Source organism: Antennarius striatus, chromosome 3 (assembly GCF_040054535.1).
Source record: "Antennarius striatus isolate MH-2024 chromosome 3, ASM4005453v1, whole genome shotgun sequence".
NCBI lineage: Eukaryota > Metazoa > Chordata > Actinopteri > Lophiiformes > Antennariidae > Antennarius > Antennarius striatus.
Window position 1 is genome coordinate 3,121,824 of NC_090778.1, and position 24,898 is coordinate 3,146,721.

Sequence of the window (24,898 nt, forward strand, 5' to 3'; positions counted from 1 at the left end):
GTGATGAAAAGCATTCCTTACATTTCCAGCCGCTCAAAGCCCCTCTGAATGAAAACAAACACATTTGAAGTGTTTTCCCTCCGAAGGAATACAATGCTGCAGCAACATTTGATCAAAAGATTGAAATGTTAGAATAATTTAAATATTTACAATAATTACAGCTAATCAACAGTTTAACAGTTTCCAGTATTAAAAAGATGTAACATTTATTTTCTTTTTGCTCTGGTTTAATGTTATGCAAATTGCAGCACTGAGATAAATTCTGAATAAGGTGTGTAAAATTCTGTATGAAAACAAGCCCATTTTTGAGATAATAAAGTATATTAATTTAACTTAAGGTATAAAAACTTGCCAAATAAAGTCAATAAAATGTTAATAAAGATGAATGCAGACTGTTTCAAATATGTTGATGTCTAAATAACTTGGATTAGTTTCATATTTTTCTCTGTCAGGTTTACTATGACACTGCTGAAAATTGTTAAGAAGTCCAGCTGGATTTTATTCATGCCAGGCACCAGTCACATGACTCCCAGAATGAAAAAAGAAGTATTGATGCTCGTCTAAATGCCAAGCCTGAGTAAATTTTGTTTTTTCCACTTCATTCTGCTCAGACAGCAAACTTTAAAACCAGTGTTTGTGCAAACACAAAGAAATCAATGCACTTTTTCCAGCGCCAACAAGGCCGTAAATCTGTGTCGTAGGAAGGTGAGCACAGAGAGAGGATGTGAAGGAGCTGCCGAGGGAGGCAGAAGGCCCCGAGAGATCAATTTTGACACATTAGATGTATTAGTTTATTGAGAGGTGAAAGATGGATTGAAGGTTGGATGTTAAAGGGAGCTGTAACAGTAAAACAGCTTCTCCACTGATGAGGTCTGTGGAAAGCGATGCTCTGCGCTCCAACGTCTCTCCATCATTAATTCACCTCCATGAACATAAAGAACAAGAGCCAGCTTCAGATTCAGAACCATCCTCGACAGTTTCATTTATTACAACTGTAAAAGATGATTAAACTGATTAATAAAAAAAGCATGTTATTTGAGAGACATTTTGCTGACATGATACATCTGACTTTAAATTTGTAAGCACTCCAGCTCCTACTTAAAAACAATGGATGACAGTTTGTTTAAAAAAATCCCTAGGGAATGACAAGAATTTGACTGAATGTATGCATTAAATTAAACTGATATTAGAACCTAATCTAAATATTTTTCTAAAGTTGTCAAGTATCACTCTCAATATTGTGTACATATATTATAAGGTATTTATATTCTTTTGGCTCCAGTATGGAACTCCTAATATATCTAATATCCAATCTACACTTCATATTGCAAACCTCCATAGTTGATTTACACTAAGAGGTGTGGAGGGCTGACTAATAATATAACTGACACATAATATTAACAATTTATTGTGCATAAGTGTGCTTTTTCACGTTTTTTTACATATAAAAAAGTTGGAATTCACGTATATGAGCAAAATACTCAGGGTTTTTTTTTACCCTGAACAATGAACCGATAAAAAGATCAATGATTTTTTTAAGAATCTGTTTAGTCTCTTTGTTTTACCTTTTGGTTCTACAGCTTTACCGTTCTGGTTCAAGCTATTTTCAGGAAGCAGAAAGAAGCAGTTCTGTGCTTTGTTTTTGGCTGTTCACACATTTTCTGGTAAAGATGGTCCTTGAATTGATTTTTTTTTTGTGCTCCAAATCAGGGTTCCAAAAAAATCCTACAAATTTACTCTGTGAGTTGCATCATAAATTTACTTCATGCTAAAAGTGTTTCTGTTAAATTATCAATATGGAAACCATGTTTTTGGCTTTTTAATGAAGAAATGCCTGTTCTACACTAAATTGGCCAGACGTTTTGAGTATGCAGCTTGAGTTTCCATAAGCATCCCAGAATGCATTGCATCAAGGGAATCAGTAATGTTCAGATCCATGCTGAGATGCAATCTATAAAATTTGTAATACTTCAGTAAGCATCAGTGTGAACAGTAACAGTAACAGTGATGACATACTCACATGTTCATTTAGTAGACAATATACAGTGTACATTGATTAAGTATGGAGGAGGCGGCACATTAGCGTGTCATTTTGAACATGTGACAGGAATCCATAAACAGGAAGTGGGTGGGAATGACTGGAAGCCTGTAACTGTTATGGGTCGATCGGAATTTGTTTTCTATGTACTGGAAAAAAGTATTTACAGAAAAGCTTTGGAATTAAACTTCAGCTCAATGTTATCAATAACAAGAGGTAGCAAACTATAAAAAGACTATGTATGTTTTCAAAAAGTAAAAAGTCAATTTTATTTTTTTATTCTGGATGGATGGATGGATAAGAATATTACTTGTTATCAAAAGAAAAATAGTTTCCCTCAATAAACAAGGAGAATTGAGCTCTGAATTGAAATTGGAAATACTGAGCAGTTTGAAATCGTGTCACGTGACAAAAAAGATGACAACCTGTGTCTCACGTTGGTACAAGTGTCGAAAAGATTGACCTTCTGAACACGCCCCATCATTGACGATCCATCTGCCCGACAGGCAGATGGTCAGGTTCGATACCCCAAACTGACCACAGGGCACTTTTCAAGATCATTTCCAAAAGTTGGCAGACTGTTGTTAATTTTTTGGATTAGCTTTTCATTGATGAAGTGAGGGAAGTCAATCTTATAAAGAAGTGTTGTCTCCATTTAGAAACACCCGGATGCTTTTATACTGACATTATAACATATATGCAATCAGGAGAATGGCTTGAAACAAATCACCTGAATAAAACCGAATCAAAATAAAAATCACCTTGTTTGCATGTCATCGCTGCGGATGTGAATTATTGACAATGACGTGTCTTGGGCAACACTTCCTAAAGAGGAAATCGGTAGGAAATGAGCATTTCAATTAAGAAGATGTGTTTCCTTTATTGTCAGCACAAAGAGCTGCGAGGATGTAAAGCCCAGCTAAAGTGCATCTGAAGTGAGGAGCCACGATATTTCACCGCTCTTACGATACTCCCTCAGGCATGTTGGTTTGAATAGTGTTAATATTTATGTCCAGAGGTGTTTGCCTGTTCTTAATGTGTGTGCTCTTTAAGCAGGCAGAGAGTACAGTTATCGTCGGCGGTAAGTGGTCGTATATTAACCGAAGCACAGCCTGCCAGAAGAAGCATTAGGGTCTCCTCATTATTTAATCATTCACAGCTTCACGGTCAGGAGGCGAAGCACACACAGACCTAGATGAGTACTACATGTCGAAGGGAAGCTTTTCCCACACAGTCGGCAGTTATCAAAGAATTTTCTGGGTGAATTAATGCTAACATGATGTCATGATGTGAGCAAAACATCAACATAATAATCCATAATCCTAAGGAAGGAACTGCATTCTCTAGAAAAGCAAAAACCACCTTGTTTCATAATTAGTTTTATAATTTGTACTCACTATCTCAATTCTAAAGGAAAATCTTATATCTCAGGATCTTATAATTATCAGATAATATTTATTTACTTTTTGCTATTATTTTTTATTATTTTTAACTCTTTTTACACTCATTTATTTTGTCATTATTTGTATGGTTTTCATTTTATGTTTTAATGTATAAATTTTTTTGTATTTATTTGTATATGTTGTATCATGAGTGGATGGAGGTTGTTTGTGGGTGGGTTGCAGGGTTTTTTTCCCGGTTTTTTATTTTTTCTTTCTTTATGTTTTTACAGGATTGCACTATATAGTTTATTTTTTACATCGTGGATGATTGGTATAATTGTGCAATTCCTGAAGAAAACCTTATAAATAATTTTTTTTTTTAAATTTAATCAGATAATACCCCATATGGATAAATACTGAATTGATGGGATTCTAGTAAAATCTAAATAGAGGAGTTATTTTCATGGATGAGCAGAAGACAAAATCCAACATTTACCAGAGCATCTGATAGCTTCATGCTGCTGAAGTCAAATCTGGAGATGGTTTGGTTGAGAGGGGGACAACAAAAGAAGAACAGTACTTAGCCGCCCCCGGTAGAGTACAGCAGTGTTAAAGATGATACCCCAACATCAGTCATGACAGCTGCAGCCGCTGAGCTGGGGAGGAAAAATCTGGCCAGTCTAAATACAGTCAACACCCCCCGGATACGACTCCCCGCGGTGAGCTGACAAAGTTCCATCGGAAGACCTGCTTGCAGATGTTAGGACGGATCTACTTACGCTCTGGACTATCATTATCACAGAACACACTTTAACTTTTATACACCACTGCAACATAATACTGCATAGACTGGAGTAAAGTGTATAATGAAAAATACCACATGCAGAAAGTCGACCTTGTGCACCCATGAATAGAAGGTTGGAGGTCGCGACCTCAAAGCTCTTTTTCTAACAAAATGGAGAAGATCATGAATGATTCCCACAAACCTCCAGTCGATGGTCTGTCTCCACACATCCTTAGAGCCGCTAAGTTAGCAGGCAGTGGTGATGTATTTGTGGAACAAACTCAACCTGGAGTCTATTCCACAAATAAAATAGTGTTACTATGAACAGTTTACAGTTTTGATTTCAAATAAAATCTTTTTTTCTGGCATTGATTTCAAATGAAACCAAACCTTGATCAAGAGAGAGAATTCTCACAATAACCAATATTTATAAAACTTGGTCTTCATTAAACTTAAACATAAAAAACAAAGAATAAAAAATAAAAATGATGGTCATTTACCTTTTAACTGCTGTCCTCATTGTTTTTTGCCCTCTTTGGTTCATGCCCTCTTGCCCCCCCATGAACAACAGAGTGAATTCCAGTCCTCCTTCTAAACTTCCTTTTGTTTTAATAACGTGGTGATTGTAGATGCATTACGGACATATTAACAGTTAACATGTTAACAGTCTGCTTACTGTATGAGTGTGTGTGAGTTGCATTTTTTATGTATGAAAAGTGCTGTATATATAAAGTTTGATATTTTTTGGTTTTGATTTTCTTTGGCGAGATCAACCAAACGCATCCCTTTCTCATGCTTTTCTATGATCTCTTTTTATGGACAAAAAAACTCTTTTCTTCGTCTTTTCTTTTCCTCTTTTCTGTCACTTTCTTGGGGTCCATAGTGAATACTCTAAAAGTTAATATATTTACTTAAAACTATTAGAACACCTCATGGGTCGAGGGCCGAATGACGAGGACGCTGCATAGACACCTATCTAGCTCCACACAGAGGTCCCTCTCAGCCAATGGGATGCCAGGATGCTAGGTAATAGCCAATGGCAGAGCAGCTATGAGAATGTTGCGTTCAGGAACCTGTGGGAGCTGCGAGTATCAGCCCATACTGTATTTTTACCTTTCGTAACTCGAAATTTCTTTCGTAACTAAAGGCAATATTTTCCTGTTGAGGCGTTTCATAAGTAGAGGTACCACTGTGAATGAAGACCCTAAGAGCACATATTGGTTTCTTAGTACGTATGTCTACACAGATGAAATATTAAAATGATAGATGTTAAAAGACAACCACTGCATCCTAAAACACATTCATAGTAAGTCAGAGCGTGGAGAGATTTGTCAATCAATGACTGATCATTTCACTCACTGTATTTTCATGTTGAAGTAACTGATCACTGCTTGGATCCTTCAAACTCACACAAAAAGTTATTACCAGATGCTAAAAGGTCATGCTTTCTTTATTGTCATGGTGCGTAGAAGAACACTATAACACATAGACACTAGTATGGGCGAGTTGGTTTAATCACAACCTGGTGTCTTTAGTGTGTGTGTGTGTGTCTGTGTGTGTGTGTGTGTGTGTGTGTGTGTGTGTGTGTGTGTGTGTGTGTGTGTGTGTGTGTGTGTGTGTATACCGCTGATCTTGGGAAACATTTCCTCCCAATTGTTGACTGGAGAACAGGTGTGGATGACTTTAATAAAGTCGAGCGCTGAATCTGACTGTGACACACGGATATTAAAATATCGCTTGTCCTTGCAATCAGGGATTACAGCGCAAGTCTGGCACAGCAGGGGGGCGACTGCCGCCCCCCCATCGTGCCCTGTGCGCTCCTCTTCTCAATAAGCTGAGGAAGAATTTATGGCCCCGCTGGCGGCCCTGTGCTGTCTGTCTGGGTCTCTGCCACGGACACACAAACAGAGATGCGTGGGTGTCAGGAGAGGTGCTAGACGCTTGTGTTTCAAGTGTCAAGGTTCTGCAGATTTCTGCAGCTTTTCTCAGTGTAAATGAATTATCATCCCAGGGGGACATCGACAGGAAATACTAAGGGGCCCAAATCAGCAGTGGATCATAAACACCTTCATGTTTGCTCTCTCTTCCTGCTCTGTCTCTTTGTGCGTCTCTGAGGAGCAATAGCACCACAAGTTGACTGCATTACGGTAATTTCCTCCTGACAGAAGTCTGGCGTCTGACATTACATGTCAATACTTGGCTCTGTCTATAAATCCCATTCTTTTACAAGACAAAACAAGGTAGGGTGAGCCAGCAAGGAGACTGCAAAAGAGCTGAGTCAAATGGGATTCGCTTGCCAATACACACACCAGCGACAATCTTACTATGAGAACGCTAAATGATTATTAGCCAGCACCCTTCTATCTGGTGACTGGAGCTCATTATATTAAATATTGGAGGATTGATTCACTGTCTTCATGCACATCAATGTCATTTCTAGCATCAGTTTGTAACACAGACACCATGATAAACCCACTGGATGCTCCTCAATGCAAAGGAGGGAAAAAGATCGGAGCGATGAGGGCTCTTATTTCTGAAATCTTTACCGTTTGTTGATGGGAGCGTTTTTATAATATGTCAGCGAGGACAAATGTGGTAATCGGAATGAGTATGACACACAAACCTCTATAACTTATCATTATTATAGATTTGAGTCATTTATTTACTCTTTAAATTTATTTCTGGCACTTGCTTTATCCATTTACCAGGTATATCTGTATTGCAGTGTGTTAATAATCCTGGACAAACCACCTGACCAACGTACACATAACATAACCTGTTTGGTGGAGGTAGAAATGTCTTCAAAATTACTGAACAGGAACCCAAAAAAATGGTCTTTAGTGGATTTTTTTAAGCATTGTCTTGAATGATAAAAAGAACAGACTCACTCACAGCCACGTGATATTTTAAAAGTTGCTGGATTTGTAGTATCAGCTATTTAAATCATGTGGATCCAGATTTTTTCGTGATCAGATTGTACAGAGATACCACCCACCACAACCCAACAGATTTCTCCCCCTCTACATCCATGTATGATCCCCTGACAAAGTTCTGCCCAGATCTCAATGTTCCATTCATCATCAGTACGGTGTCCTTCATGTTGAAGCTTCAGATTTGTCAGCCCATGTCTACATCATCCCTGTTTGTGCTGCAGCGTAGTATTTATGGATGGCCTGTCTCAGATGGACACAAAAAGGAGAAACACCATGCAAAACAATTAACAGAATTCTTTATTCGTCCACACGATGACGCAGATGTCCGGGACGAAAACGCCGGGTCTGCGTTGTCGTGTGGACGCTGTAACCGAAACTTTTTCTATCCGGGGTGCGTCTCCCTGTGACGAAAACTGCTGTGACATCAGTGTGTGTGTGACCCGTGTCTACATGTACACACAGAATGGACAGAGTTAAAACCGGCTGCCTGCTGCCTGCTGGTGGGAGAACTCTGTGATGGGTGCGCTTGGTTTATAATACCAATACATTTGTTTTCATATGTTTGGTATGAAGTCTGATATTATTGTTTATCGTGTATATATATATATATATATATATATATATATATATATATATATATATATATATATATATATATATATATATATATATATATATATATGACCACCACTGCTGGTCATCAGATACCCCGCTGGGATCATAAGCTGGCCAAAGGAGGAGATAGAAGCCACAGATATCAAGACTAGAAAGCTCCTCACCATGCATGGAGGGTTTCACCCCAAGTCCAGCATCCTGAGGCTGTACACTAAGCGGAAAGAGGGAGGCCGAGGACTAGTGAGCATCAGGGCCACTGTCCAGTATGAGACATCAAAAATCCAAGAGTACATCAGGAAGATGGCCCCAACAGATGAACTGCTCAGTGAATGCCTTAGACAGCAGAAACCTGAGGAGGAAGAGGAGGAGGAGGAGGAGACAACATGGAGGGACAAGCCCCTACACGGCATGTACCACCGTCAGATAGAGGAAGTGGCTGATATCATGAAGACCTACCAATGGCTGAATAAAGCTGGACTGACACACAGCACAGAGGCACTGATCATGGCAGCACAAGAACAGGCCCTAAGTACAAGGGCAATAGAGGCCAATATCTACCACAGTAGATCTGACCCAAGGTGCAGGCTATGTAAAGAAGCCCCAGAGTCAGTCCAGCATGTGGTAGCAGGGTGTAAGATGCTCGCCAGCTCAGCATACATGGAAAGGCACAACCAAGTAGCTGTGATAGTGTACAGGAACATCTGTACCCGGTATGGACTAGAAGTACCCAAATCCCAATGGGACATACCACCGAAGGTGGTTGAGAACGGCAAGGCTAAGATCCTGTGGGACTTCAGCTTCCAGACCGACAAACAGCTACTGGCTAACAAACTGGACATTGTGGTGATGGACAAAGAGCAGAAGAGAGCAGTGGTGATAGATGTGGTGATTCCAGCTGACTCCAACATCAGGAAGAAGGAACACGAAAAGATTGAGAAGTACCAACGGTTGAAAGAACAGCTGGAACAGATGTGGAAGGTTAAGGTTAATGTGGTCCCCGTGGTAGTAGGAGCACTTGGGGCAGTGACCCCCAAACTGGAAGAGTGGCTCCAGCAGATTCCTGGAACAACATCTGAAGCCTCAGTCCAGAAGAGCGCAGTCCTAGGAACAGCTAAGATACTGCGCAGAACCCTCAGACTCCCAGTCATGGTAGAGGACCCGAGCTTGAGTATGACACACAGATACCACCCCACAAGGGTGAGAGGGACATTATATATATATATATATATATATATATATATATATATATATATATATATATATATATATATATATATATATATAACGTTTATATAACGTTTATATAACAAACGTTTGGTATATATACATATGTGAACTTTCTCACCTCAGTTAGTCAGAGTGGTTTTTATTATGAAAAGCATTTTCCGGAAGTATGGTTCCTGCACTTCCGCTTGGATCACGTGACTTGTGGGAGCGTAAAAGATGGTTGCAGCCGAAGCTGAATCAAGCTCTGTTCGATTGAGAAATTTCTTCTTTTTATATCCAATGCGTCATTTTACGAACATCCGTGAATTAACATGTTTGTTTCTAACCGTCTGTGTTCTTTCGAGCCGGTCGCTGGCGGACCAGCAGGACTTCATGGAGGACTTTCTGAAGCAGGAATATTCTTTGGTGAAGCCGTACCGGGGTACGTTGCTGTCAGGTGGAGGCGAGCACAGCGGTTAGCTAACAGGTGATACCGAGCCGAACAATCGTCACGAATAGCGAAGGATCCCGTTCGTAAAGTCGTGTTTGGCTTCATGCAAGCCTGTAGCTGCCGCTGTAATCATTAACTCAGAGGAACTCAGTCCCTTCACACACACCACACACACACACACACACACACACACACACCTCAGCTAACAGGCTAGCAGCTAGCAGCTTACTGGTAGCTAGGGAGTCATGTAGGCAAAGTATGCTGGCGTTAACTTTAAACCGCTCAAGTATTCAAATTGTGGAAATTCTGCTTCGTTGGAGAATATATTTAGGTATATTTAAAGCATTGAATTTGCATCTTTCTGTTGCAACAGTTAATATGTAAAGCAGTGAATTAGCCCAGTGGTCCCTCACTGCAATCGACGAGGACAGGTCACCAATGTAAAGACCTGGTTTAACTGTACTGACATTAGCAACGGTGAATGAAATAAAAATAGACTGTTTCTCTGTTACATCCATCCATCAAACTTTACACAGTTTGCTGCTGTGGGTTCTGAATCTGACTTGTGTATTTTGTGTGCAGGCTTGAGTTTCTCCAGCTCCTCACACTGGGACCTGATGGGCACGGCCATGGTGACCCCAGACTACGTGAGGCTGACCCCGGACATGCAGAGCAGACAGGGCGCGGTGTGGAGTAGAATCGTAAGTCCGCTTCACATCAGTCTTGGCATCGTGTCATTCCATCATGTGACCCGGACTCGTCTCGACTGAGTCTCGAACAGCAGAAACAAATTGAGGGCCCCTCAGTGTCTCAATCGGCCCCTTGTCAAATACATACCTAGCTAAGAGTTACGCAAGGAGAACCTGCTCGTCTTCATTTTTTGTTTTCTAGCCTTTATTCTTGCGGGACTGGGAGCTGCGAGTACAATTTAAAATCCATGGCAAGGGAAAGAAGAATTTTAATGGCGATGGATTGGCTTTCTGGTTAACCAAAGATCGAATGCAGAATGGTAAGTGGCGACAAAGGTCCTATAAAATTATGACATTTAAAAGAGTGACAGTAAAGTAGATGCTATAAACTCCGTCTTCCCAAATCCTATTTGAATTTTCATCTTTATTGTGTTCACTGTGACTTAAGAGGCCAGAGTATGGCAGCATGTGTGCTCTCCCTGCTTCAAAGCTGACTGCTAACACTACCCATCCTATTTTATTTTTAAAACATGATCTGAAGCAGGAAGCTGATGAGGTGGGGACTGTTGAAACACAGGCATTCATTCATTCACAAAGCCCATAGATAACTCTGGGGAACAGGTCATGCTTTCAGTGTAACACAGCGCCGTGACGACCATCACTCTGTCTTCACAGGTCCTGTCTTTGGGAACATGAACCAGTTCATTGGACTTGGAATATTTGTGGACACTTACCCCAATGCAGACAAAAAGCATGACGTGAGTGACAGGTTGTAGCTCCTGTTTCACGCCTAAGAATACGTCAACATGTTCACACACGCACACACACGCAAGTTCTAGTAATCTTAGGTGTGTCATATTTTCCTCCTTCAAATATGTGGAGAAGAGAGTGTGTTTCCAGATTGTGATCGCATGACAGCGTAACAGAACATTTTGTGTCTTTTTTTTTTTTGTTTGTTTGTTTTTGCATTGAGTTTAATTCCCCCATCTTATTTCCAGAGAGCTTTCCCATATGTGTCAGTGATGCTGGGAAACGGAACGCTGTCGTACGACCACGATCAGGACGGACGGCCCACAGAGCTGGGGGGATGTACGGCTTTGGCTCGAAACTCAATTTACGACTCCTTTCTCCTGGTTAGATACTCCAGGAAGAGACTGACGGTACGAAACCCTCTCATGACGGTGGGATCAGCTGACTGAAGGTTGGGTCGTGTACCTGTGTCCTTTGTTCCAAGCAGTGCTAAAACCCAGAGAGGTTTAATGGTGTCATTTAATTTTTTTTACTTCAAAAGTCATTTAAAGTTCACACCACAGACTCATACGTTGTAAATCTTTGTCCTGAAGGATTTTAATGATTTGTGGTTCTGGTTGATCCCGATGCATCCTTTCAAGTTACAAAATCCTCATCGAAGGTTCTGAAGTAACACCTATGAAATAATAAAGACGACCCAGAGCTCCTTCATCCTCCGTCAGTGTTTCATCACTCCTCTCACCTTCCCTCCAGGTCCTGGTGGACGTCGATGGTAAGCAGGACTGGAAAGACTGCGCTGACATCACGGGGCTGCGTCTTCCTCTGGGCTACTTCCTGGGGGCTTCCTCCGCCACCGGAGATTTGTCAGGTAAGAAAACTCAAGATTGTTGATTTAAATTAAGAGGATTCAAATCTCATAAACACTAAAAACTGTCAGGAGAAATAAGTTGGTGAGTTATTTGGTCGGTTGTGGCTGATTTGTGTGTTCTACTCTAGATAACCATGACATCATCTCCATGAAGTTGTACCAGTTATCATCACAGACGATGGCTGAGGAAGAGGAGGAGGAGGAGCTCATCATTCCCAGTGTGGAAATGACTCAGTTCAAAGGTAGATCTTCCTCTCGTACAACCCTGATTCTAAAAACAGTCAAGACTGGGACTAAATCCTTTTAACACAGATTCAAAGAAAGCAACACAGATCATTTATCTAGAACTTCTTTTTGGTTTTCATTGATTTTTCTAAATATTTGCTCATTTTGTGTTTGATGTTCGTGACACACTGTGTGTGAACAGGTTCACTGATAACAGACGACGGTATCAAAGGGCGTCCTGGTGAGGCGAGGCAAGGTTCCAAACTGTATGGAAGGGTCTGATTGCATGAGCCCTTTGTCAGGCAGTCATTTATTATCCCTCCATCCTTTATTTGGAACCACTTATCCTAAACAGGTCGAATATTGTGAATATTGTGTTCCAGAAAAAAATAAATAATCAAAAGCTGCGGAGGCCAATTAGTCAATTCCTCCAAACATGGTGCCCCCCCCCCCCTTCTCAGGATGCAAATTCAACTCGGCACCACAGTTAACAGGGGAAAAGCCAAAGGCTCAATTTTTTTTGTCAAGATCAGCAACTTTGGTTTAAACAAATTCTGAAACCAAACAGACAATATGGGTTGAGTCCACAAATATTTACAGTATGTCATCATTGTGTAATTTTTCAGCTTTTCTACTAAATGGCAAAAAAAAGCACTGAAATGATTTTTTTAATATTAGTTTTTGGGTTGGCCGAGGTGAGCTTCTTTTTAAAGCTTAAATTCTTTTTACTATCAAACATTAATGTGGAATTCCTGTAAAAACATGATATCACAAAGGAGTTTTGTTGACCCTTCCACTGATAATTACACTTTCAATATGTGATTCAATATGACTTGAATCACATATCCAAAACTTTTTTTGGAACTTTTCAGGATCAGAGAGAACATTCTAAAACTGTATTGACCAATTAAATCTTAAACTTTTATAAACTCTCTAAGTTGTCTGCCATCAGGTGTTTCAAGTGAAATGCTGTCTTCTAGTTTCGGTGCTCACAAGATGTGCTGTTTGTGTCTGATGGTGAATCTGTGATCCTCTTTGCAGTTGAAATTGAGGAGGAAGGGGGGCGTGGAGTCCACTTCTTCTTCACCGTCCTCTTCTCCATCCTGGGGCTCGGGGTGCTCGCCGTGGTCGGGCTGGTCCTTTACGGACGCTGGAAGGAAAACAGACGCAAGCGGTTCTACTGATCACAGAGCGATGGATCGGTGATTCGTAGAGTGTGTTTGTCTTTATGAACAGGATACACGATAATTGGAAAGACTGCCGTAGCTTCTATCGACTAAAGTGAATGAACAACGTCGGGATCTGAAGTCCAGCCCCATCAATACAGCTGTGAAAAATACTGGCGAGGAGATCATGAGCAGACGAGGCAGCTGTGAAATATTAGATTATTCATTTTAGTTCCTCGTCTTAAGGATGAGATCAAATTCTTTTAGTGGACCTTTTATGTTAAAAATCCTTTCTCGACTAACAGTTCAACACAACGGGTCTGCAAAATCTGCACAAATGGACACTATGTGGGTCTAAAATTTTGGATTTTGGGTTCTCTGAACATTTTGTTTTCTTGGTCAAACACAATTTTCAGAAAAAAAATCTCAGATGCTGTGTAGTTTCCTGACGTTACAGGACTGAGGTGTGACTTTTAGCATGTAGTTATCTCTGGTTGCCACTGGGTGGTGCAGTTGTGCAGCGGTAGCCTGACCTGTAGCTTGACCTTTAGCTGCTGATGTAACCAGCTGACCTGTGGATCAACGTCTCTGCACTGAATGAATCAACCTGCAGTGAGCTCTAGATATGAGGGCCTCATCGGTCGGCGCAGCTCCTCATCACGAGCGACGTCGTTCAGAGATTTTTATTCATTTAAATAAAAATCTGGCTGGGCTGCCTGAAGTGCCTCACTAGCAAAATAAAGCTAATACTTGAAATCCCACTTTCCACAGATGTGAGCCCTTTTTCATTTTATTTTCATTAATGTTCACTCATTTGAGATCATGTTTTCACTTTTGGCCCCCGGCATGCATTGTGTGTCATAAGCTGTAAGCAGGATCGTGTAGTCAAATGTGATTTTTGATTCAACTGGACAGTGTAAATGTGAAGATTGTCTAGTTTTTGGTTTGTTTTTTGTAGAATATAAATCCTCATAACTTGGTGCCTTAGTCTCATCGGACATGTTCCTGGATGAAACTGTTTAACATTACAATCAATCAATCGGTCACAGCCCTCTAACAACAGTCGACTTGAGGTTCGAATCTCATTTTTTATTTGTTGATTGAGAGTCAGACAAATGTTTTTCCTCACAAAGACAGAAATGATGCAGAAAGAAAAAGATTTAAATGTCTTTATAGATATAACAATGCTCATAGTGAACTGTTCTAACATGTAAATGAGTGTTAAACCTTTAGTGGAGTTTATTGGACAGTTTGATTGTTAGCAAACTGCAGTTAGCAGGTTGGACTGCCGGTCCCCAAACTCAGTGTTAAAGTTTTAAGCACAAGACATAATATAAATGTTCATATCTTAAAGCTTTAAGATTTTTTTCCATTACTTTAGCTTCTATTTAGACATTGTCCCTCTGACAAAGCAGCGAGGACTGTGATTGTTGGTTGGTTGTAAAATCACATTTCCCTTTTTGTCCACTAGGTGTTGCTGTATGACTGGAAACCAGTTCATCCTTCTCCATCCTGCTCCTTCCAGACCATTTTGTTTTGCATACAAAATCCAGTATTTCTATTTGTGTGGCTCCAAAACATTGGAGAATAACTGTTAATGACCGACATCATCCAGTTTCCCTTCAGAGGATCTCTATCCCTAATCCCGACAGATTATGAGAGGAGGGAACAGAATGGAGAACAAAAGTTCTGCAAATGAGAGTGAAATCATTAAGAATGCAGCACTGCTAACATTAAGCAATGTGAGATAAAGGGTACTTCAGAGTAAAGTATAAGATTAGACTCTTAATGCTGGACGCTTGCAGACATCAGTGAGTCCAATCAAAGTTCTCCCTGAACCTCGACTGTGAAGAAAATTCTCCTCAGTAACAAATACAAGTTTAGTAAATAAAGATCTGAATTTAAGATTCAACACTAAATGAGAACGCAAACTGTGTGTGGTTTATCTGGGTCTCCTACCGCTTTGGTCAAAGTTTTTTGAAATCTGACTTGAGGTTGTCAAAGTCTGATTTCATGTAGTTGTAGCAGAAAATCAGGGTAGCCGTGTGTTTCTGTCTCTATTCCTGCTGGCTGTATGGTATCAGCGTGTTGTAGTCGTGCCGTCATGAGCATGAGTCAAACATCAACAGTTTATCATTTTAATACAAACTTGTATGAGGTGTGTGAAAAGTATTTTGTATTACTGCTGTTTTTCAGTACAAAATAAACTGGTGATTTTGCTGATGTGGCTTCTTTGTGCCTGTTCATGGATCCAACTGATCCCATCAGAGACAAATGGATCAGTTGAAAGTTAGATATAGGTTGGTAAATAGCTTTGTAAGTGTTTATGATATATATATATATATGTATATAAATATATTAATATATATATATATATATTAATATATATATACATATAAATATATATATATGTATATTAATATAAATCACAAAACGACAATAAAATACGGTTGGATGTACGTTGGTTTTTGAGACTTTTATTTTGACACAAACCGGAAACACACGTTGTTTATCCCGTAGCACTTCCGTGTTTTTCTTAGCTGCAGTTCTGGTGAAGTTATTTCGATTTTCTTTCGTGTTTCTTTGCTTTAATTTAGTAGTTATGTCAAGCCGAAACACACAGTTTTATATTTGCAAGTGTTTCACAACTGAAAACATTTTCCTGGAGGAATACAAGCTCCATGTCAGCTTTGTGTCGGAGCAGCAGTTCCGGCGGGACTACGGAGCCGTGAGTAGAACCGAACCAGCAGCAGCAGGTCCGGAGCGACATTGCGGGTTCTGACCTGCTGTCCACTGGCGTGTGTGTGTGTGTGTGTGTGTGTGTGTGTGTGTGTGTGTGTGTGTGTGTGTGTGTGTGTGTGTGTGTGTGTGTGTGTGTGTGTGTGTGTGTCCTGTTACCTGTGGTTCCGCAGCTGCTCCGGAGTCTCGGCTGTGTGACGGAGCATCAGTTCGAAGAAGTGCTCAAAGAGGTGACAACTTTCAGTTTTTGGGTGTGTTTCTCTATGACTGCTGTGAATGAAGGCAGAGTTTATGGGTTTAGACCACATCCACCACACTCAAGGCCCGGGGGCCAAATGTGGCCCACGAGAGCATGAAAAGTCAGTGTCCAAAAATAAATAGGTCAAAAGTGTGCTTTGACCAAAAACTACATTTCCCACAATGCACTAATTGAGCCCTTTTTAGCTCTGACAAAAGATTTTTTGGAGAAAAAAAAAGGAATGTCCTAACTTGTGTTTGATGTTATTTTTCTTTAATCTCTTGGATAGCTTGATCCTTGATTGATAACAGAGAAACAGAAAAACACATTTTGTTCTGTGAAACTGTTATGTTTGTAACTTGAATTAGTAATAAATTCAGAGTTATTTAACATTAAGGAGTGGTTACATTTATTTTACATTACATTGATTTACATCTGGTCCTTTGATTACAGTCATTGTGCTGATGTGGCCCCTGGTGAAAATGAGTTTGATACCCCTGGTTTAGACTATCACAGCGAGACATTTGAAGTGGACCTGAACTAATCACCTGGACATGGTCAATATTATCATTACTGTAGACTGTTGGCGTTTCATGTGTGTTAATTTCACTACAGAGGCATTGTTGGTCCATTTAGAAACCAGTCATCATGACACAAGCAGATGTGTCCTGTTTTGTGCTGTAGATCCAGCATTCATTTAACGTTTGAACTCAGAACCACCTGCAAGTCAACCAGACTCAGTCCTGCAGCCAAACTTGAACATGATGGTCAGGATTTTATAGAAACACCATGTAGTAAACACTCCCTACTAAAACCAGCCATTGACATAAATCTGATTTTTTTCATTTAGTTCTGTGTTATCTCCTCACCAATGGAATAAAGCGTTCAAAAGCCATTTAGAAGAGTGTTATTAGACGTGTGGTGTGTTCTGGCTTGAGAATCATTCTTAAGGCAAGACCAGAAGGCCTTTGATCATGAGGTGACTCTCCTAGGCCTACTTGTCTACAGCAGGTCAACTGTGTGGCTCTGGATTAGATTTCTCAGGAGGTGGGCAGGCGACAGTGTCTCGGTGTGACATCTGCTGAGAGAGCTGCTGCTATAAAGGAGGAATACCAGCCTCTTCATCCTCACGTCTACCAACTGCAGGTATGTCCTGCGTCAGACATCAACCTTAGATGATTTCGTTGATGTCACTGATGATGTCAGTCCTGCCTCGTGAAGACACTGCACACCTCCTCTCCTCAGGAATCCTACCTGGCACCAAAGTTCCTGCAGATGGTGGAATCCTGTGGTAGCAAGGACTCCAGTGAAGGTCTGACCGACCTGATAGAGGAAGAAGCAGGTAGGTGTGTGTGTGTGTGTGTGTGTGTGTGTGTGTGTGTGTGTATGAGAGAGAGTAAAAGAGTTGTTCAATATTTTTCAATAGTCTGATGTTGCAGGTTAAATTTAATTTATTTCCCATCTTATTTCTGGTCAGTAGATTCAGTTAAATTTAGTCTCTTTCAGCTTTGTTCTGAAAAACTAATTCCACTAAAGCTGGTATGTTATGCTACGCTGTAGCTGTCTTTTTCATGTGTAATATTTTATTGGACTGCAGTTCCAGACTTTGACTCTTAATATATTGATGTGTGTAAATGTTTCTCTTTCCCGTCTTTTTGCTGAAGCAGCTCGGGTGTATCGCTTCCCCATGTTTGAGAAAAGTTTCTGCGTGGATTTGGTGGAGGAGCTGGAACACTTTGAGCGGTCGTCCACCCCAAAAGGAAGACCCAACAGCATGAACCATTACGGGGTAATGTGTCCACTGGTGGAGTGTCAGCTGTAAAGATATTCAGGGTTTGTTTGATCAGGGTTCAGGAGCTGAAACTTTAAATCAGGATCGAAAACACAGAAGCGCTCTTGACTTTTTGTGGCTGTGAGAACGTTGGAGAATTAAATCTGTTCTACCTGATCTTTCCTGCTGTTATTCATGACAGTCTTCACTCTGATCCAGATCCTCCTTGATGAGCTGGGCTTTGACAAGGGCTTGATCACGCCCCTCCGTGAGCGTTATCTGCATCCGCTCACCTCCGTTCTGTACCCAGACTGCGGGGGGCGCTGTCTTGACAGCCACAAGGCCTTCATTGTCAAGTATGACATGAAGGAAGACCTGGACCTGAGCTACCACTACGACAATGCAGAGGTCACCCTGAACGTCTCGCTGGGGAAGGACTTCACTGACGGCAACCTTTACTTTGGAGACATGAAACAGGTGAACGTTTGATGGAACGTGTTCCTGATAGAGCGGTTGCTGCTGCTGCAGCTGCCACACGCCATCCTGCAGGTGGAAACATGGTCCTTTTTGGAAGAGTTTAAACAATATCATTACAAATACACACATTAAGCTGCTAAATAAGTGATGAATTTGTGTGACCATCAGAATTTTGTAAATCTTTGCTACAGTGTATTAATAAAGCATTCAGAATGTACTATAATGCATTCATAATGCTTTATGACTACACTCTTTTCTAATGCAATTTATCAATAGTTATGACAGATTATAGATTAAATGTATTGAACAATGATGAGTTATAATCTATAAATTGCCTGGTGGGCCTCTTAAGACATTATGTCTTACATGTGTGACTCTATGTGTCTTTACAGGATAAGAAATTTCTAATTTTAGCAATGTTTTTTAGAAGGCCTCTCCGAGACACAGACTTAATATGAGTTATAGGACAGATCTTGATCAAAAATCACTCCCAAGTGGAGGATAAAGCAGTGTTATCTAAGTGAATTACAGTATTAGAAAAAGGATCTCTAAGATGCTTTGGCCCAATAATAAAAACTGCAGTTTTGTTACTGTTCAGCATTCAAGATTTAATATCCCTGAGGCAAGTCTTTCATTTAGTTGATCAGATTTGTTCGTTTTAATTGACAAATATAATTGAGTGTTGTCTGCATAACAGTGAAAATTAATGTTTTCTTATAATATTTCCCAATGGTAACATGTGTAGATTGAACAGTATTGGCCCCAGAACAGATCCTTGACGTAATCCACAGGTAAGAGTCTCTTGATCTGAGGATTTATTATTAACAAGGAGAGACTGAAATCGGTCGGATAGTTACGACCTAAACCAGTTTAATGCTGAGTTTTTAATTCCCACTTCATCTTCTAATCTCCTGAGAAGAATATTATGATCATCAGTATCGAATGGTGCACTCGGGTCTAATAAAACTAAAACAGATTGAAGCCCTTTCTCAGACACTATTAAAAGGTCATTTTTACTTTTAGCAGTGCAGTTTGTTCTAAAACCTAACTGAAAATCCTCTAACAAATGATTCTCCAACAGGTTGTCATTTAGCTGTCTGGCAGGAATGGCAGGTTGGAGATCTGCCTATAGTTTGAGAGGAGGCAAATATTATGGCAAATAACGTATTTTTAAGGAATGGTCAATTATTGACAGTAGGGTTTATTTATTAATGATAATACCTCTTTAAGAAGCGTAGTTGGAATTTTGTCTAGTAGACTGGTGGTGGGTTTAGCAAATACTCCAGACCCACTAAATATATAGTCATGATTCAAATTCAAAAAATTACTCTCCAAGGAGCAATTGAAAGCATAATATGATTTAATTCAATTTAATTTAATTTAATACACTGTTATAATCCCCGAAGGAAAATTAAGAATGCACACTCTATTTTTTTTTGTTAGTCAATCAATCACATGCCCCCCTATTAGTATTAGTACACCCCCTGGTGTAAAAGTCCAAACATACAGTGTAAACATAAACAAATAATCATTAAATAATAACATAAATATACTTTATGTTAAATAATAATTCAAAACCTAAGTTGTTCAAAACCGAGTGGGTTAATTAAAAAACTAGCTAGCATAAAACCTAGTTCAAAACCTAGTTAGTTTTTTAGTTATTTCTTAATTCAAAACCAAATTAAATTTAATTAAAAAAATTATGGAAAGAGATTCCGTTTCAATGGGTTAAATAATAACCAGAAGATAATACTGACACATCTAAAATAATAGATAATCACACAAAAGATCTGTAGAAGGAGAGGAGGAAAGAGAAGAAGAACCCCAAGAGTATAGTACTGAGAGTAGGGACGTTGAATGTTGGAACTATGACAGGAAAAGGTAGAGAGTTGGTTGACAGGATGCAGAGGAGGAAGGTAGACATACTGTGTGTCCAGGAGACCAGGTGGAAAGGTAGCAAGGCTAGAAGTTTAGGAGCAGGGTTCAAGTTGTTCTTTCATGGTGTAGATAGGAAGATAATTGGAGTAGGAGTTATCTTGAAGGAGGAGTTTGTTAGGAATGTCCTGGAGGTAAAAAGAGTGTCGGATAGAGTGATGAGTCTGAAGCTAGAAATATAAGGTGTGATGTTCAATGTTGTTAGTGGGTATGCTCCACAGGTAGGATGTGAGCTGGAGGAGAAGGAGAAATTCTGGTCGGACCTTGATGAAGTGATGCAGAGCATACCTAGAAGTGAGAGTTATCATTGGTGCAGACCTCAATGGACATGTTGGTGCAGGAAACAGAGGTGATGAGGAGGTGATGGGCAGGTTTGGTATCCAGGAGAGGAACACGGACAGATGGTAGTTGACTTTGCAAAAAGGATGGAAACGGCTATAGTGCATACTTTCTTCCAGAAGAGACAGGAACATAGGGGGACCGTTAAGAGTGGAGGTAGGAGCACACAGGTAGACTACATCTTGTGTAGACGGTGTAATCTGAAGGAGATCAGTGACTGTAAAGTAGTGGTAGGCGAGAGTGCAGCCAAACAGCATAGGATGGTGGTGTGCAGGATGACTCTGGTGGTGAGGAAGATCAAGAGGGCAAAGGCAGAGCAGAAGAGGAAATGGTGGAAGCTGAAAAGGGAAGAGTGTTGCATGACTTTTAGGAAGGAGTTAAGACAGGCTCTGGGTGGTCAGGAGGTGCTCCCAGATGACTGGACAACTGCAGCTAATGTGATCAGGGAGACAGGTAGGAGAGTACTTGGTGTGTCATCTGGAAGGAAAGTAGATAAGGAGACTTGGTGGTGGAATGAGGAGGTACAGGAGTGTATACAGAGAAAGAGGTTAGCTAAGAGGAAGTGGGACACTGAGAGGACTGAGGAGAGTTGACAGGAGTACAGGGAGATGCAGTGAAAGGTGAAGGTAGAGGTAGCAAAGGCCAAACAAGGGGCTTATGATGACTTGTATGCTAGGTTGGACAGTAAGGAGGGAGAGACTGATCTATACCGGTTGGCAAGACAGAGAGATAGAGATGGGAAGGACGTGCAGCAGGTTAGGGTGATTAAGGATAGGGATGGAAGTCTATTGACAGGTACCAGTAGTGTGATGGGAAGATAGAAAAAGTACTTTGAAGAGTTGATGAATGTTGAAAATGAGAGAGAACAAAGACTAGAAGAGGTGACTGTTGTGGAACAGGAAGTAGCAAAGATAGTCAAGATGAAGTGAGGAGGGCATTGAAGAGGATGAAGAGTGGAAAGACAGTCGGTCTTGATGACATACCTGTAGAAGTTTGGAAGTGTCTAGGAGAGGTGGCAGTAGAGTTTCTGACTGGGTTGTTCAACAGGATCTTAGATAGTGAGAAGATGCCTGAGGAATGGAGGAGAAGTGTGCTGGTGCCCATTTTTAAGAAATTTTATTTCTGGGGAGGCAAAACTTGCAATTTATGTGACCAGGAACAGGAGAATTGAAAACAATACTGTTCAAGAAGCAGCTACTGTTTTTTGCTGTAACATCAGATGTCAGACGCTTAAAACTAGAATTTGGTTTCTATAAATTGACAAAAGACCTGAATAACTTTAGGAACATCTGGTGTTACAAAAATGTCCTATGCACTTTAGTTGATGACCACCTCACTTTTGCAAACTTCCTGTTATAATGTACTAATTTTTATATTGTATTTCCCTTTGTTTCTTGGTGTTAAATATTTTTGAGTGTTTAGTGTTTTTGAAATTTCATCTAATGAAAAATTGTAAAATGTTCTAAATGTTAAATGTGATTGAAGTTTTTTTGCAAAACATCTTCTGAGGCACTTTAGTGCTTCGGCTAATGTAAAATTGAAAAATGTTTGAATGTGATTAAAGTGTTTTTGCAAAAATCAAGATCAAGGGAGATGTGCAGAGTTGTGGCAACTACAGAGGAATAAAGCTGATGAGCCATACAATGAAGTTATGGGAGAGAGTAGTGGAAGCTAGACTAAGGGCAGAAGTGAACATTTGTGAGCAGCAGTATGGTTTCATGCCAAGAAAAGAGTACTACAGATGCAGTATTTGCTTTGAAGATGTTGATAGAGAAGTACAGAGAAGGCCAGAGGGAGCTGCATTGTGTTTTTGTAGATCTGGAGAAAGCTGATGACAGGGTGTCGAGAGAGGAACTGTGGTATTGTATGAAGAAGTCTGGAGTGGCAGAGAAGTATGTTAGAGCGGTGCAGGACATGTATGAGGACTATAAGACAGTGGTGAGGTGTGCTGTAGGTGTGACAGAGGAGTTCAAGGTGGAAGTGGGACTGCATCAGGGATCAGCTTTGAGCCCCTTCTTGTTGCTATGGTGATGGACAGGCTGACAGACGAGGTTAGACAGGAATCTCCATGGACTATGATGTTTGCAGATGACATTGTGATCTGCAGTGAGAGCAGGGAACAGGTGGAGGAGAAGCTAGAGAGGTGGAGGTTTGTCCTGGAAAGGAGAGGAATGAAGGTTAGCCGCAGTAAGACAGAGTACATGTGTGTGAATGAGAGGGACCCAAGTGGAAGAGTGAGGTTACAGGGAGAAGAGATCAAGAAGGTGGAGGATTTGAAGTACTTAGGGTCAACAGTCCAGAGCAATGGAGAGTGTGGAAAAGAGGTGAAGAAGCGTGTCCAGGCAGGATGGAACGGGTGGAGGAAAGTGTCAGGTGTGATGTGTGATAGAAGAGTTTCAGCTAAAATGAAAGGAAAGGTGTACAAAACTGTGGTGAGACCAGCGATGTTGTTTGGTCTAGAGACAGTGTCACTGAAGAAAAGACAGGAGACAGAGCTGGAGGTAGCAGAGATGAAGATGCTGAGGTTCTCTCTCAGGAATGAGTACATCAGAGGGACAGCACATGTTAGAGGGTGGAGATAAAGTCAGAGAGGCCAGACTGAGATGGTTTGGACATGTCCAGAGGAGAGATAGTGAATATATTGGTAGAAGGATGCTGAGTTTTGAACTGCCAGGCAGGAGGCCTAGAGGAAGACCAAAGAGGAGGTTTATGGATGTAGTGAAAGAGGACATGAAGGTAGTTGGTGTGAGAGAAGAGGATGCAGAAGACAGGTTTAGATGGAGGCAACTGATTCACTGTGGCGACCCCTGAAGGGAAAGGCCGAAAGGAAAAGAAGAAGAAGAAGACACATAAGATCTGTGAAACATTGTGTAAATGAGACGTTTATTGTGGATCATTAGTATTTGGTGAATTTCTGGAGACAGAAGCTCATGTTCAGGTGTGTGACTTTTACCCATGAAATGATGCTTTTTAATGATATTCATGTTGGGATATGTCATTCTTGGTGGCCCCTTCAGGTGCCTTTAAATGAGACGGAGTGTTCAGAGGTGGAACACAGGGTGACCGAAGGTCTCCTCCATCGTGGCCAACAGATGCACGGAGCCCTGCCCATCTCCTCCGGCCAGCGCTGGAACCTCATCATCTGGATGAGGGCCTCTCAGGAGCGGAACCAGCTGTGCCCCATGTGCAGCAGGAGGCCCACGCTGGTAGAGGGAGTGGGCTTTGCTGACGGCTTCACCAAAGAGACGCACACGCCTGCGAACACGTGTGTGCTGACGTGAGCCGACCCGCCTCCACACGGCTTCAGTGACGCCACTGACGGACGCGTTCAGATCAACCCCCGTAATGTTTTCTAGAAGGAAGTGTGGTCACTCTTTTCATTTTTAAAAGCACGTTTATTCATAAAAAAAAAAAATTACAAAAATAATCCCATTCACAAAATCCAAAATAGATTCACGCAAAAAGGAATTCACATTCATAAACAATAGTATGACGATAATAACAAACTAAAGCTATAATTTTAGTCATACGATGTGGTTTGTTTAGTTCTGCTTTAGCAACGTATGAATCAATCGAAAATTGGTTTGCTGAATGCTCTGGTAAAAAAAAAAAACTTTATGAAAAAATGAAAACAGAAAAAGGGAACTGTTGGACATTAAACTAGAATACTTTAAGATTATTACATGCAGTACTGAATCTCAGTCAGGATCCTCACACTGATTATTCCCTTCGGATTAATTAGAATATGCCTTTGAAATAAAAGATGTTTCACCATCTAACTAAACAAAATATACATAAATTAATTCAACCAATGGCTGAACACAAGATTCTCACTCAGCACAGGACATAATACATCCTTGCCACACCAGAAGTTTGTAAAAAATATTTAAATAATTCATAGCTCTGAAGTAGTTAATCTTGATTCCAATCCTTGTATAGACACATTCTTTTTAAAATGGCTTCTGCCCTGCAGGCTCACAAGCCTTCAACCTTTTTTCTCCAACAAGACGGGCTTGTTGAAGCTCAATGAATGTAAGAATATTAATGTATTAGAAACTGGTGGGTGTCTGGAGAAAATAATTAAGTAGAAGGATTTGTTTAAAAAAAACAAACCGTTAGCCTCTATTCCAAATTGGAATGAAATGAATCATTTTTACATTACTTTACGATCAGCAATGTTGCTGTACTCCTGTTTCACGAACCCACTGTTGAATATAATTATTGTGTTTCTATTGATGGACAGAATAACCGTTGTTTTTTGTTCCAACAATTAAATCTCATTCATTAATGGA

At 40.4% G+C, this 24,898-nt stretch overlaps 2 protein-coding genes across 4 annotated transcripts; both read left to right on the forward strand.

Moving 5' to 3' along the window:
- Positions 1 to 9,178: 9,178 nt before the first annotated feature.
- Positions 9,179 to 15,324, forward strand: LOC137592692 (VIP36-like protein). 2 transcript variants are annotated; one of them, XM_068311025.1, is made up of 8 exons: positions 9,179 to 9,445; positions 9,992 to 10,110; positions 10,301 to 10,418; positions 10,774 to 10,856; positions 11,097 to 11,258; positions 11,602 to 11,716; positions 11,845 to 11,958; positions 12,983 to 15,324. In XM_068311025.1, the coding sequence occupies exons 2-8, from the start codon at positions 10,027 to 10,029 to the stop codon at positions 13,123 to 13,125; spliced, it is 819 nt and encodes a 272-aa protein (XP_068167126.1). In that variant the 5' UTR covers positions 9,179 to 9,445; positions 9,992 to 10,026; the 3' UTR covers positions 13,126 to 15,324. The 2 variants fall into 2 exon arrangements, with proteins under 2 accessions (XP_068167126.1, XP_068167125.1); XM_068311024.1 differs by having other exon boundaries at positions 9,179 to 9,400.
- Positions 15,325 to 15,635: 311 nt separating this feature from the next.
- ogfod2 (2-oxoglutarate and iron-dependent oxygenase domain containing 2) lies at positions 15,636 to 24,898 on the forward strand. 2 transcript variants are annotated; one of them, XM_068311026.1, is made up of 7 exons: positions 15,636 to 15,835; positions 16,020 to 16,076; positions 17,120 to 17,230; positions 17,330 to 17,426; positions 17,749 to 17,873; positions 18,075 to 18,332; positions 23,624 to 24,898. In XM_068311026.1, exons 1-7 carry the CDS (start codon positions 15,710 to 15,712, stop codon positions 23,885 to 23,887), a joined length of 1,038 nt encoding a protein of 345 aa, XP_068167127.1. In that variant the 5' UTR covers positions 15,636 to 15,709; the 3' UTR covers positions 23,888 to 24,898. The 2 variants fall into 2 exon arrangements, with proteins under 2 accessions (XP_068167127.1, XP_068167128.1); XM_068311027.1 differs by having other exon boundaries at positions 17,752 to 17,873.

Coding starts and splice junctions, on each gene's coding strand:
- ogfod2 (XM_068311026.1), top strand. CDS start 15,710: ATGTCAAGCCGAAACACACAGTTTTATATTTGCAAGTGTTTCACAACT. Junction 15,836..16,019: donor TCCGGCGGGACTACGGAGCC/GTGAGTAGAACC, acceptor GTGGTTCCGCAG/CTGCTCCGGAGTCTCGGCTG. Junction 17,427..17,748: donor CCTGATAGAGGAAGAAGCAG/GTAGGTGTGTGT, acceptor TTTTTGCTGAAG/CAGCTCGGGTGTATCGCTTC.
- LOC137592692 (XM_068311024.1), top strand. CDS start 9,196: ATGGTTGCAGCCGAAGCTGAATCAAGCTCTGTTCGATTGAGAAATTTC. Junction 9,401..9,991: donor TTTGGTGAAGCCGTACCGGG/GTACGTTGCTGT, acceptor TTTTGTGTGCAG/GCTTGAGTTTCTCCAGCTCC. Junction 10,419..10,773: donor CAAAGATCGAATGCAGAATG/GTAAGTGGCGAC, acceptor CTGTCTTCACAG/GTCCTGTCTTTGGGAACATG.